General features: G+C 41.2%; 1 protein-coding gene across 1 annotated transcript in view; it reads right to left on the bottom strand.

Annotated features, from left to right (window-relative positions):
• Positions 1-14,847, bottom strand: part of LOC105728857 (putative tetratricopeptide repeat protein 41) — a 75,956-nt gene that overhangs the window by 27,570 nt on the left and 33,539 nt on the right. Inside the window, 1 exon segment of the mRNA XM_064379497.1 lies at positions 3,233-3,372. Within this exon segment, the coding sequence (XP_064235567.1) occupies positions 3,233-3,372 (140 nt within the window).

Raw genomic sequence — 14,847 nt, 5'->3', positions numbered from 1 at the left:
GAAACGGGGTTTCACCATATTGGCCAGGCTGGTCTCAAACTCCTGACCTCAAGTGATCCATCCACCTCAGCCTTCCAAAGTACTGGGATTACAGGCATGAGCCACCACACTCAGCCCCCCAGAGATCACTTTTTTAATAAACATATCACCTAAATCAGGGTTTCTCAACCTGGCACCACTGGCATTTTGGGCAAGATAACCCAGCGCTCTGAGGAACTGTGCTCTATGGGATGTTGAGCAGCATCTCTGGCCTACACACTGAATGCCAGCAGCAACTCTCCCCCAAGCTGTGACAAGCAAAAATGTCTCCAGCCTTGCCAAATGTTTTCTGGGGACCAAAATCGCCCCCTAGTTGAAAACCACTGAATTACATTTTAAAATGACCTTACCTGAAGAAATTGTAAAAGCAGTACAGTACAGGCTGGGCGCAGTGGCTGACGCCTGTAATCCCAACACTTTGGAAGGGCAAGGCAGGCAGATCAGGAGGTCAAGAGATCGAGACCATCCTGGCCAACATGGTGAAACCCCGTCTCTACTAAAAATACAAAAACTGGCTGGGCATGGTGGCACGCACCTGTAGTCCCACCTACTTGGGAAGCTGAGGCAATAGAATTGCTTGAACCCAGGGGGCAGAGGTTGCAGTGAGCCAAGATGGTGTCACTGCACTCCAGTCTGGCAACAGAGCAAGATTCCATCTGAAAAAAAAAAAAAAAAAAAAAAAGCAGTACAGTACAGTACAGAATGTATATATCACAAATAACAAGATCTTTCCCTTCAAGAATGTTAGTTTGCTATAACAAGAGACTACCCCCCAAAAAAAATGTTAGGTATATAACAACGCGTTTCTCAGAACAGATTTCTGTTGTTAAGTGATGTATGGCCGTACTTACATAGCATTAATAGTTGTTACTAGCTCTTAAGAGAGTTTGTAATTATATATTGATTTGAATAACCATTGGACTAATAATGTCTTACTAATAGTTATTTCTCCCAATTGACTGTAAGCTGTCTGAGGGTAGAAATCAGGTTTGATTCTTGCTATTGTATCCCTGGAGCTGGGTTATGCATGATGAAGCCTCTACAAATATTCTGATCTCCATTTACACAGCATTAGGGTGGTTCAGTGTTAGCAGAACATGACAATTACCACTTCAAAAGCAAAGTGATGATAAACATGAAATATGCCAAACTTGATTTGTATTAAAAATAACGTTAGAAACCAAAAAAAAAAAAAAAAAGAATGTTGGGCACATATTTCAAAGAAGTTGTTATTGCCCAAAATAGTCATAAAACTGCTTTTGGAAGCGCCTTCAGAGCCTAAAGACATTCTTTTAATAGTCTTCATGGTGGCTAGTCCCAGAGAACTGTTGCAAACATATTTTGAAGATAGAATCATAAGATTGATGCCTCCAGAAGGAGCACTCTGAAGTGGGAAGTTCTCTTAAAGACTTAAACTCCCTTATATTTCTTATCTAGGCCTCCCTTAGCTTCATTACGCAAAGACATTAATAACAAAATAGCAACCATACTTAAGATCTGACTGTGTGCCAGACATTGTGTGAAGTGCTTCATGCACCTTCTTACTTGTCCATGTTAGCAGCCCCATGAGATAGATATTAGGATCCTCCAAAATGAGAGCTCACCAGAGCACAGGTTAAAATTCCTACCAAGATCACATAAGCAGAAAGTGACAAAACTGGGATTTAAATCTGGGTCAGTCTGAAAACAGCCCATGCTCTATTCATGATTGCATGCCACCTTCTAAGGGCATGGAGGAACCTGCCAGCTCAAATTGATTTCTGGATACACTTCTCACATTTATTAAGTACCCACAGGTTATAACACGCCATGGAGGAACAAAAATGGGTAAACAAACATGGTCTCTGCCATAAAAGGACTTTCACTGCTGAGTCTTTTAAGCTTCTTTAGCTAGAACTCCTTCTATAAAGATGTATGTTGATGGGGACGAGGGCAGTGTTTTATGAAAGTTTAAAGGTCTTTGTTTTCAAATAAAAATAGCCTTGCCTTGAGTTAGACTACCCTAAATCCACAAATTCTACTGAAATCGGTGAAAGCTAGTAATATTTTAAAAATAGCAGTTAAGCCAGGCATGGTGACTCACACCTGTAATCCTAGCACTTTGGAAGACCAAGGTGGGAGGGTCGCTTGAGTTCAGGAGTTTGAGACCAGCCTGGGCAACATAGCAAAATCCCATCTCTTCAAAAAAATTTTTAAAAGTAGCCAGCATGGTAGGGCTCCCCTGTGGTCCCAGCTGCTTAGGAGACTGAGGTGGGATGATTGATTAAGCCCGGAAGGTTGAGGCTACAGTGAGCCATGATCACACCACTGCATGCAAACCTGGACAACAGAGCAAGACCCTGTCCCCGCAAGAAATAAATTTACATTAAACAAAATAGTAGTTAAATGTCATCATAAGCATATAGTTGTATTGTAATAACAGCTATGTTGTGAGCAATGCTTTCATTGTAGTCAACAAAGTCAAAAGTTCATATTTCAAAAAAAGCAAATCAATACAGGGAAAAGACATCGATCAACCTTCTCCAACATCATTTTGTTTGTTTTGTTTTGTTTTTTGTTTTTTGTTTTGAGACAGAGTCCTGTTCTCTTGCCAGGCTGGAGTGCAGTGGCGATACCTCGGCTCACTGCAACCTCTGCCTCCTGGGTTCAAGCAATTCTCCTGCCTCAGCCTCCCGAGTAACTGAGACTACAAATGCGCACCACCACATCCAGCTAATTTTTGTATTTTTAGTAGAGATGGGATTTCACCATGTTGGCCAGGATGGTCTCGATCGCTCGACCTCATGATCCACCCACCTCAGCCTCCCAAAGTGTTGGGATTACAGGCATGAGCTACTGCACCCAGCCTCCCAGCATCTTTACGAAAGTTATAACCAAGTCTTTGGCTAGTCTTTAATTAATTCATTTCAATCTACCACTGTATTTCCATTTTTGCTTTATGAACATTTCCTTTTTTTCCAAAGTGTCACCTATCAGTACTCATTCATTCCATAACGATTACTATCTACTTATTATTTGTTGTCATTAATGTACACCTGGGGCACTGTTAAAATCATAGCTTCCTCATTGGTGAACAAAATGGATTCCTCTATGGCATTAAATTACCTTTACATGAACAAAGGTAAATAATATCTGAAAACATCTAACACAAAGGAATAAAGGTTGAAGGATTTAAAATTTACTCTCACTTTACCTGTACTAACATGTCCTCAACACTCAAGAACAACTCTTCTGCTTCATTGGTCTTGCCCATAAACTTCAAAAAACTCCCAATAAAGAACATTAATTGACATTTGTCAGTGACAGTAAGTTCAATAAGCCTGCATTGCAGCACTAGAATGAAAAGAAAAGTAAATAATCCCACAGCATATTTGGAAATAACAAAGAGCACCCATTGCTTAATCTTGATACAGAAGTTAAATACATTAGCCATAGCTCAGGTTCTCTCTCAAGGGATCAGCGCTTTGCTTCTATTAAGATTTACATATAATACCAAATAGTTTATACTATGACATGAAAAATAACTAAAATGCTTTAAAATAATCTTTGTATGTAAATGTTGAAACTAGTCAAAAAAGAATATTTATAGCTCAATCCATGCATTGCTATAATTTGTATTTCAGGGTGATTTTCAGGTAAGAGAAAAAGGTTTTTAAATTTCTTACACCATTCTGCCCTCTGTTGCAACTATCTTGAACTGCTGGCTTTAACAGAGAGAAAATCTTAAAAAGAACAAAATAAGGAGTTATACCTTATATGAGTGAGTGAATGTGTGTGTGTGTGTGTAGTTATACCTTACACACAAATGAAAACAGACTTTTTGAACTTAAAGACCCAATTAAACACATGGTGCCACAATGCTTCATTTTTAGAATTTCCTTTTCCGTATGTTCCAGTATCTAAATGTCTACATTTGTTCATTTGTTAAAATTATGGCATTTAATGCGTTTGACATAAACATATTCTCTGTTCCTCATCTGTCCCTTTGCTCCCGTTGGAGTCACCTCAGCCTTGGATATTCTCCTGCTTTCTCTCTGCCTGTTTTTCCATGGATCACACTCTACAACCCTCAGCTTTGTAGAGAAGCTGGAGCTATGGTGCTTCAAGTCAAAGAGAAAACACCAAAACACAGATAAGAGGGAGAGAATACTGAGGGCCAGAGTCCAGATGTTTGTGCAAAGCGAGCGTTCAAGCAATGGGGCCTGAGGTGGGAATGAGAACCCAGGGGAAGCAGCAAGAGACAGGAAGCCTCAGAGTCAGGAGGAGCTGCTTGGAGCAGGCAAACAAGGGTATCCGGACACAGTGCAGGGATGGGCTCCTGCCCAGGGTGAGGCTTCTGCACACCCAGGAGGACTTCGGTTCCAGATTCCCAACAAGGGCCCAGGTTGAAATGGATGATGTCCATCACTGCATTTAATACTCAATTCAACAATCTCCTGTGCTTTAAGAAATCCTTATTGATAAACCCTTCCTTCTACCTTCCCACAGGTTCACATTCACTAACTTAGCACCAATGGATAGTCAAGAAGACTAATGAAATTTTTCTCATTATAAAACTAATATATGTATATTATAGAAAACTTAGAAAATATAGAAAACTACAATTAAGAAATTTGAAAACCCACAATTGCACCAAAGATAATCTGTTAAGATACTACTATATGACATCTAATCTTTTGTATGTACCCATATAAACACACACACACATATACACCTTTTTAAAATTAAAATTTGGATTATCCTTCACCTAATGTTTAATATTTACTTTTTTACTTCCATATTCAATATTTATGTATGTATCAGTGCTGGATATTTGGTATATATCAAACATAATATAATCAACCATTTCTGCTCTCATGGAACTTAAAATCTATCAAAAACATAAAGTGAACAATTTTCCATATCCTTAAATATTCTTTGAGAGCATATATATTTAAGACCAGATTTTATTCCATTTTACATACTATTATTAGTCAATCATTAGTCAACTTTTCACTATTCTAATATGCTACCTAATGAGAACAACTTGCAGAAATCTTTGTAAACACTCAGTTATTTCCTTAGAACAATTTTTAGAAACTGAAAATCACAGTAGATTCATATTTTTAAGGCTTTGATATATATTGCCAAATTACTCCCCAGAAAGATTGTCCCAATATAAATTCTTACCTGTATCATGTAAAAGTACCTATTTTTTCACATCTTTATCAATATTATTATTATTTATAAAAATCCTTGCAAAAAAATCATTGCCAATTTGGTACCTGAAAAAATAGCCTCGTACTGTGTTTTGTTGTTGTTGTTGTTGTTGTTTTAGAGATGGAGTCTCACTCTGTCGCCCAGGCTGGAGTGCAGTGGCATGATCTTGGCTCACCACAACCTCCACCTCCCAGGTTCAAGCAATTGTCCTGCCTCAGCCTCCCAAGTAGCTGGGACTAGAGGCAAATGCTGCCATGCCCAGCTAATTTTTTGTATTTTAGTAGAGAAGGTTTTCACTATGTTGCCCAGGCTGGTCTCGAACTCCTGAGCTCAGGCAATCCACCTGCTTGGGCCTCCCAAAATGCTAGGATTACATGTGTGAGCCACTGCACCTGGCCCCTACTGTTGTTTTAATTTGCATTTATGTGATTACTAGTGAAACAGAATATTTTAATATATTTATTAACAATTTATGGAATTGAACATATCTTTTGTTTTTCATTAACTTTAAAGATGCTCTCAATTGCAAGAAGCATCTTCACTTCAGAAATGTTAAGTTTGAGAAAGTATGCATCTTAGAACCAATAGAATCTGGTATTTCATCTTTAGTGAATTCATTTATCCAACAATCATTTCCTGAGCACCATGGGCACTTGCCACGGACCAGGCAGAGTCCTGGGGGGAGTAGATAAATGAGGACTCCAACCAGTCACAAGCCCTGCCTTTTGGGTTGTCAAAATAATAAGGAAGACACATCTCATAATCATACAAATAGATACAAAATTAAATCTATGAAAATAATCATGAATGAGACAGCAATATAAACTGGGGAAGGTTTCTCCAGAAAAGTGACAATTCAGCTAAGCATTAAAGAAAGAACAAAGATTTTGAAGAACAAAGATTTTTGAGAGTGAATATGGGAAATTCTGGGCAGAGAGAACTGCACGTCCAAAGGCTCTAGGGCAGGAAAAAGTGTGGAGTCTAGAAATTGAAAGGAGGAGACCAAAGAGTAGACACAACAAGGGCATTTCATTCAAGAGAAGGATAGAGATACAGAAAGGGGCCAGTCAGCACCCACTCCATGCCCAGTGCTGCTCCAGACACTGGAGACATGGCGATAAACCAGAGAGGAAGGGTCCCGCTCTCAAGGACCTGCTTGTTAGTGGCTGAAAGGCCGGCAGGCAGGGGAGGAGGAGCAGAGATTTTTTTTTTTAAGTAAAGAAGACAATGTCAGGTAGCAGTAAAAGTTACACAAAGAATTAAAATACATTAGCATGATCAAGAATGGCTAAGTGTAACATTATATTGAGGAAGCCACTGTGAGGAAGTCATGCTTCAGCTCAGATCTGAATAACCAGAAAACAACCGGTACTACAACTATCAATAGAAAGAGCATTTTTGGCAGAAGAAACAGTGGTTGCCAAGGCCCAAAGGGAAATAGAAGGCCAATGTGGCTGGCATATCTGGAGGTCAAGAAGAAGAATCGTAAAAGATGATGTTACCCTAGCATGCAGGGGCCAGATTATATAAGGTATCGTAGGTTAGGCTAAGAAGTTAAATTATATCATAAGTGCAACACCAGTCCATTGGAGTGGTCTTAATCTAGGCAGTGACATGATCTGGTCTATATTCTTAAGACCTAACTCTGGCTATTGTACAGATAATACACTTTATAGGAACAAAAACTAAAGTAGGGGGCCGGGCGCGGTGGCTTACGCCTATAATCCCAGCACTTTGGGAGGCCGAGGAGGGTGGATCACGAGGTCAAGAGATCGAGACCATCCTGGTCAACATGGTGAAACCCCGTCTCTACTAAAAATACAAAAAATTAGCTGGGCACGGTGGCGCGTGCCTGTAATCCCAGCTACTCAGGAGGCTGAGGCAGGAGAATTGCCTGAACCCAGGAGGCGGAGGTTGCGGTGAGCCGAGATTGCGCCATTGCACTCCAGCCTGGGTAACAAGAGCGAAACTCCGTCTCAAAAAAAGAAAAAAAAAAAAAAACTAAAGTAGGAAGACCAGTAAATAGGCTATTACAATAGGCCAGGTGAGAGATAATAATGGTGGCATGGGCTCACTAGAGTGATGCCAGCGAACGGGATATCCCTTCTCCCCACTCCGATATCATACTGGAAGTCTTACCTAGTGCAATAAGACAAGAAGAGGAAATAAAAGGTGAGAAGGAAGAAATAAAACTTCCTTTGTTTACAAATGCTGTAATTGTTTATGTAGAAAATCCCAAAGCATCAACAACTCCTGGAAATAACAAGTAATTTATAGTAAGGTTGCAAGATTCAAGGTTAACACACAAGTCAAGTGCTTTCCAATATACCAGCAATAAACACTGGAATTAGAAATTAAAAATACAATGCCATTTGTAATAGCATCAAAAGAAAACAAAATGGGTATAAATCTAACAAATTTAGAATTCATATGCAGAAAGCCACAAAACTCTGATGAAAGAAGTCAATGAAGATCTAAATAAATGAAGAAGTATTCCATGGTGATGGATCGGAACACTCAATATTGTTAAGATGACAATTCTGCACTTGACCTATAGATTCAATCCACTTCCAATCAAAATCCCAGCAAGCTATTATGCAAATACTGACAAATTAATTCTAATGTCTATATGAAACGGCAAGAGACCCCTAATAGCTATGTTAGTTCCCTAGGACTGCTACAAGAAATTACCACAAACAGGGTGGCTTAAAATAACAGATAATTCTCTTACAGTTCTGGAGGCTAGAAGTCCAAAACCAAGGTATTAGCAGGGCCATGCCCCCTCTGAAGGCCTCAGGAAAGAATCCTTCCTTGCCTCCCTCTAGCTTCTGGTGACTGAATCCATGGCTTGTAGCTGTATTACCACAGTCTCCACTGTTGTCTTCATGTAGTGCTCTCTTCTCTGTGAGCCCATCTCCAAAATTCTCTCTCTTATGAGGACTCTAGTCATTGGATTAGGAAGCATCACTAACCAGTATGATTTAATCTTCATTTGATTAGATCTGAAAATACCCTATTTCTAAATAAGGTTAGATTCAGACACTGGAGATTAGGAATTGAACATATCTTTTTTGGAAGACAATTCTATTCCCTACAACAGCCAGCACAGTACTGAAAGAGAACAAAATTAAAACATGACTACTATCCAACTTCAAAACTTACTACATAGCTACACTAATCAAGATAGCACGGTATTGATGTTAAAAAATAGACACATCAACCAACGGAACAGAATAGAGAGCCCAGAGATAAAGCCACATACCTACCACCATCTGATCTTCAACAAAGTTGACAAAAACAAGCAATGGGGAAAGGATTCCCTATTCAATAAATGGTGCTGTGATAACTGGCTAGCCATGTGCAGAAGACTGAAACTGGACCACTTCCTTATACCATATACAAAAACCAACTCAAGATAGATTAAAGACTTAAATGTAAAACCTAAAACTATAAAAGCCTTAGAAGATAACCTAGGAAATACCATTCTGGATATAGACTCTGGCAAAGATTTCATAAGGAAGACACCAAAAGCAACTGTAAAAAAAAAAAATTGACAGTGAGAACTAATTAAAGATCTCTTACACAGCAAAAGAAACTATCAACAGAGTAAAGAGATAACATACAGAATAAGAGAACATATTTGCAAACTATATATCTGACAAAGGTCAAATATCCAGAACCTATAAGGCACTTAAATTAACAAGCAAAAAATAAACAACCCCATTAAAAAGTGGGCAAAGGACCTGCACAGACATTTTTCAAAAGAAGACATAGATGCAGATAACAAACATGAAAAAAGCTCATCATCACTAATCATTAGAGAAATACAAATCAAAACCACAATGAGATATCATCTTACACCAGTCAGAATGGCTATAAAAGTAAAAAATAACAGATGCTGGCAAGGTTGCAGAGAAAAGAGAAGGCTCATACATTGCTGGTGGGAATGTATATTAGTTCGGCCATTGTGGAAAGCAGTTTGGCGATTTCTCAAAGAACACAGAATTACCATTTGACCCAGCAATCTCATTACTGAGTATATCTCGAAGAAATATAATTCATTCTGCATAAAGACACATGCACACATATGTTCACTGCAGCACAGCAAAGGCATGAAATCAACTTAAATGCCCATCAATGGTAGGCTGGATAAAGAAAATATGGGGCTGGACGCAGTGGCCCCTGGCTGTAATCCCAGCACTTTGGGAGGCTGAGGTGAGTGGATCACTTGAGGTCAGGAATTCAAGACCACGTTGGCCAACATGGCGAAACCCCATCTCTACTAAAAACACAAAAATTATCTGGGCATGGTGGTGCATGCCTGTAGTCCCAGCTACTTGAGAGACTGAGGCATGAGAATCACTTAAACCCAGGAGAGGGAGCCTAGGTGACAGAGCAAGACAGCGTCTCAAAAAGAAAAGAAAAAGAAAATATGGTGTATATATACACTCTGGAACACCACACAGCCATAAAAAAGAACGAGATTGTGTCCTTTGCAGGAACTAATGCAGAAATGGAAAACCAAATACTGCATGTTCTCACTTATAAGTGGGAACTAAACATTGAATACACATGCACACAACGAATGCACACAACAAACAACAGACACCGGGGCCTACTTGAGGGTGGAGTGTGGGAGGAGAATGAAGATCAAAAAACTACCTATTGAGTACTGTGTGCATTACCTGGGGGGTGAAATAATCTGTACACCAAACCCCATGACATGCAATTTACCTATATAACAAACCTGCACATACACCCCTGAACTTCAAGTTTGTTTTAAAAAGATAAACAGATTTGAACAGACAATTCACCAAAGAAGATGTACATGTAGCAAGTACGTGTATGTAAAGATGCTCAACATCATCTGTTACTAGGCAACTGCATATTAAACCAGTAATGAGATACCACTAGACACCTATTAAAATGGCCCAAATCCAAAAAACTGACAAAACCAAATGTTGATGAGGATGCAGAGCTACAGGAACTCTCATTCACTGCTGGTGAAAATGCAAAATTGTGCAGTCATTTTGAAAGACAATTTCATAGTTTCTTACAAAACTACGTATATTCTTACCATATGATCCAGCAATTGCACTCCCAGGTATTTACCCAATTGATTTGAAAACTTATGGCCACACAAAAACTTGTATGTAAATGTTTATAGCATATTTATTCATAATCACCAATAACTGAAATTATCCAAAATGTCCTTCAAGAGTGAATGAATAAAAAACTGGTAAATCCATACAATGGAATATTATTCAGCAATAAAAATAAATGAAGTCTAAACCATGAAAAGATGCAGAAGAAACTTAAATGCATATTAATATTCTTCACAGCTGTATATGGCTGCCCTGATGATAGCTTAGAGAAGGGCAGTGGTGGCAGAGATGCAGAAGTGAACAGATTTGAAAAACAGGAATTAAAAACGTCAGGGCTCATTGATGAAATAGATTTAGGGAGGAGGTAAAGGAGAGGAAAGTGTCTAGGATGACTCCAAGGTGGGAATGTCAAAGACAGTTCCTGGGAAAGAACCTGATTTTGGAAGGATGCTCATGAGTTCAGTTTTAGACAGTTCAGTTTTAGACAGGGTCTAAGATGTTTTGGAGACAATATCCAAGTGCAGAGTTATGTAGGCATTTGGATACATCGGCGTCACGTCTCTGAGCACCTTCCTCGCTTGCTTGCACATGCCGTATCTGCTCCTAGTCTGTCTCTTCTTGTCTTTGACACAGTCCAGAAATGCAACTTCGGCTAGAATTGGATTTTCTTCACCATCATGTGGCCCAGGGTTCCAGCCAAAAGCAAGAGTATCGCGCCACAGAAAATCTATAAAAACTGACCCAACCCTGGAAGCTGTCCTCCAGGCTCAAAGCCCTCTCCACTGGTCATCAATCAGAGATGCAACTTCCCTAGATGAGTGCCGCAAGGGCAAGCCTAGGCGCCAAGTAGACTGGGCAAGAAGCAACCGAGGAGAAACAAGTTCAAGACTCCAAACTGCCCATCATTTCCAAACAACCTGTTAGGTTTGTTATTCTCCAACCACCAGAGGGAGCCAAACTTCATAGTCCGGAGGGAGGAACTAGGAGAGAGGTGTGCACTCCACCCCTGAGCAGCAAGGAGGAGCTGGAGCGACATCAGACACTTCCACTTCCCCAGCCAAATAATGAGACTGAGGCACCCTTTAAAACTCTGGGATTTTAAGGAACTTTCCAGAAGCAGGTAGCAGTCAAAAGTATAAATAGCCTATTTATCTCTCAGGACAGCAGGGGATAATGAAGAATGAGACCCTAAAAGGGAGTTCTTAGTCATTTTCCTACATGGAGAGAGAGGCTAGGCACTCTCTCCTAGCCTTTCTGGTGGTTGGGAGGCTGCTCCCACAGACCCCAGGAATTGGAGCTCTCTTTCTCCTTTGAAGAAGGCTGCCTGCCTGGAAAATTCTTATCCACCCAACAGCGGGGTCTGGCCTTCACCTCCTCAAGCCTCTTCTTCCCACTGTTGGGTTTTGGGGAAAGGAGTTTTTGTCCTAGATCCCCTTCCCCATCTGTCTGGCTTCCGTGGGGTTGCCTGACTCTGATGCGCCGGACCCTAAATCCTGCCCCGACCTGGGCCCCAAGTCCCAGCTGGGTTTGTACTTCCTGAGGCTGCTTGCTGTCCCCTCTCTGATTCACAGTCTTCAAACATAGAACACGATGGATTCTCCTTTATTTTCCCCATTTGTTTGTAACAAACTTTTACTAAAAATGCAGAGTATCAGAGAACTTCAACACAGCATAGAGAAGGTAACTCAAAATGGAATCTGAAGATATTTAATTAATTTAGTTGACATCCATCCTCCCTTGGGGGAATTTTGAACTCTCAGTCCCAGTTTTCCTCCTGCCTTTCTATCCCCTCCTTCCTTACCTTGCTGCTTCCTTCTCCCCTGCTCACCCCTTGTGGTTTTGTCCCAGGCCCATCCCTCTTCTCCCCTTCCCTGATGATCTCCTTCCCTCTCCTGGCTTCCATCCCAAAAACAAGTATGCATCTCTGGCCTGGCTCTCTTTCTCTGATCCCAGTGATTATCCCCTCCTGGCTTTCTACAGCGAGTCCAAACTCTACATGGCTTCTATCCCCCGAACCGGCTCTTTTGGGAGTGTGTCCTGTTTGGGTCCATAGCCATGCCATCTACTCAGTCATTCAAGTCAGAGCCGTGGGAGTCATCTCTGACTTCTCCATTTCTTTGCACCCAGTTGATGATTGAGTCCTGGGGATTCCATTTCCAAACCTTCCAACCCACCTTCTAAGGCCAACATTGCCTGTCATCTGCGTTATTACCACTAGCAGCTCTCCTTGACACCACACTTGTCCCCTTTTGTTTCATTCTTTACATAACACCCAAGGTAACCTTTTAAAACCAAACCTGTTACTATCTTGCTTAAATCCCTGATGGCTGCTCACTGCTGTTTGGATAAAGGCTGAATCCTTAGCATGACCTTGGTACTTGGGCTCCTGCCTGCCTCTGCAGCCGCAGGGCTCCCCTTCACTGTCCACCCTCTCTTGTAGCCATGCTGGACTCTTCAGTTCTTCAGACTCACTATGCTCCTTCTCAACTCTGGATCTTCAAGCATGCTGTTCCCTCTCCCTGGAATTCTTTCCCCTTGTCACTCTGTCAGAATCAAGACAAGGTGACACCTCCCTGCTCTATGTTCCATGCCACCACCACTTTGAATGTCTCCTCTCGGGCCGAATTTCTTTTTAATGTCTATCATTTACACCTGACCATAAGCTGCCTTAAGGCAGGAACCACGTCTGTCTTATCATTGCTGTATTTTTGGCATCTAGCACCACGCACGGCACAAGTCGGCCTGCAGTTAGTAGTGTCAAATTAATTTGGAGGAATGTCAGCATTTGCCCAGACCTCTTTATTAGAAAAGTGGGGCAGGGTTGAACTGGCAGGCAGCTCCCAGGATGGCACACTATAAAACAGGATTTCTCCCAGAATTCTTTGAAAAAAAAAAAATAGTCCATTCAAGAATCTTACCTCCAGAAGCACCCCAGGTGGGCAAATTGATGCAGGGCTGTGTGTGGCTACATAACCATGATAACAAAAAATGTCTGGGGAGGCCCAGACAGCTGACCAGACCACTGCAATACCTCCTGTGGCTACGATATGGATTCCTACTATAATTAAATCTTGTTCTGATCAATCTAACACATTTCTCTGTTGCTTTGGTGATAAGTACTTAACCTTGTGACTTCTACTTTCAGCAACCCACAGAGAGAAAAGAAGCCCACACAGTCCTGGAGGGACTTTGGGGAGAACTCCCCTAAATGGCCATGGCTGACTCTCCCAGCCAGGGTCGAGGGTAAGGTAAGAAGATGAATAGCAGATCCAAGATGGCTGACCACTAGCAGCTCGGGCACGTAGCTCCCAGTGAAAGCGCAGAGAACGAGAGGACGCCACACTTTCAGACGAATATTTGTAGCTCACGGACCAGGAGATTCCCAGCGGAGGAGCTCCACGGGTCGCCAGAGCGACTCTTGTGGCCGGCGCAGCGGTTTTGCTGGCGCCTTAAAGCGGCAGTTCTTGGTGCAGAGTCCAGAGATTCCTGGGCAGAAAAGCACCATCCATCTTAACACCGCTGTCTTGGCCGGCGCAGTGGATTGCTCAGATTTCGGCGCTGGGAATCAAAAAGTTGGACGTCCGCTCAGAGACCTAGTTAGAAAGTCGGTAATTACAAAGACAACAGACGGATACATATATAATGAAGGGAAGAAACCAGCCTAAAAAGGCAGAGAATACTCAAAATCAGAATGCCTCTCCCTCTACAGGGGATCGCAATTCCTCATCAGTAACGGAACAAGGCTTAATGGAGAACGAGTGTGTTCCAATAACAGAAGCAGGTTTCAAAATGTGGGTGATGAGAAACTTCTGTGAATTAAAAGAACTTGTTCTAACCCAATGCAAAGAAACTAAGAACCTTAAAAAAAGGTTTGACGAAATGCTAACGAGGATGGACAATTTAGAGAGGAATATAAGTGAATTGATGGAGCTGAAAAACACAACACGAGAACTTCGCGAAGCATGCACAAGCTTAAACAGTCGAATTGATCAAGCAGAAGAAAGGATATCAGAAGTCGAGGACCAGCTCAGTGAAATGAAACGAGAAGACAAGATTGGAGAAAAAAGGATAAAAAGGCATGAGCAAAGTCTCCAGGAAATATGGGACTATGTGAAAAGACCTAATCTACGTTTGATAGGTGTACCTGAATGTGATGAAGAGAATGAATCCAAGTTGGAAAATACTCTTCAGGATATCATTCAGGAAAACTTTCCCAACTTAGCAAGGCAAGGTAATATTCAACTCCAGGTAATACAGAGAACACCACAAAGATATTCTTCAAGAAGACCAACCCCAAGGCACATAATTGCCAGATTTATTAGGGTTGAAATGAAGGAGAAAATACTAAGGGCAGCCAGAGAGAAAGGTCAGGTTACCCACAAAGGGAAATCTATCAGACTCACAGCAGATCTCTCAGCAGAAACCCTACAAGCCAGAAAAGAGTGGGGACCAATATTTAACATCCTTAAAGAAAAGAACTTTCAACCCAGAATTTCCTATCCAG

This window comes from Aotus nancymaae, unplaced genomic scaffold (genome assembly GCF_030222135.1).
Source record: "Aotus nancymaae isolate 86718 unplaced genomic scaffold, 86718_ANA_hifiasm-v0.15.2.pri h1tg000021l, whole genome shotgun sequence".
Taxonomy (NCBI): Eukaryota; Metazoa; Chordata; class Mammalia; order Primates; family Aotidae; genus Aotus; species Aotus nancymaae.
This window is presented reverse-complemented; position numbering and strand designations above follow the sequence as displayed.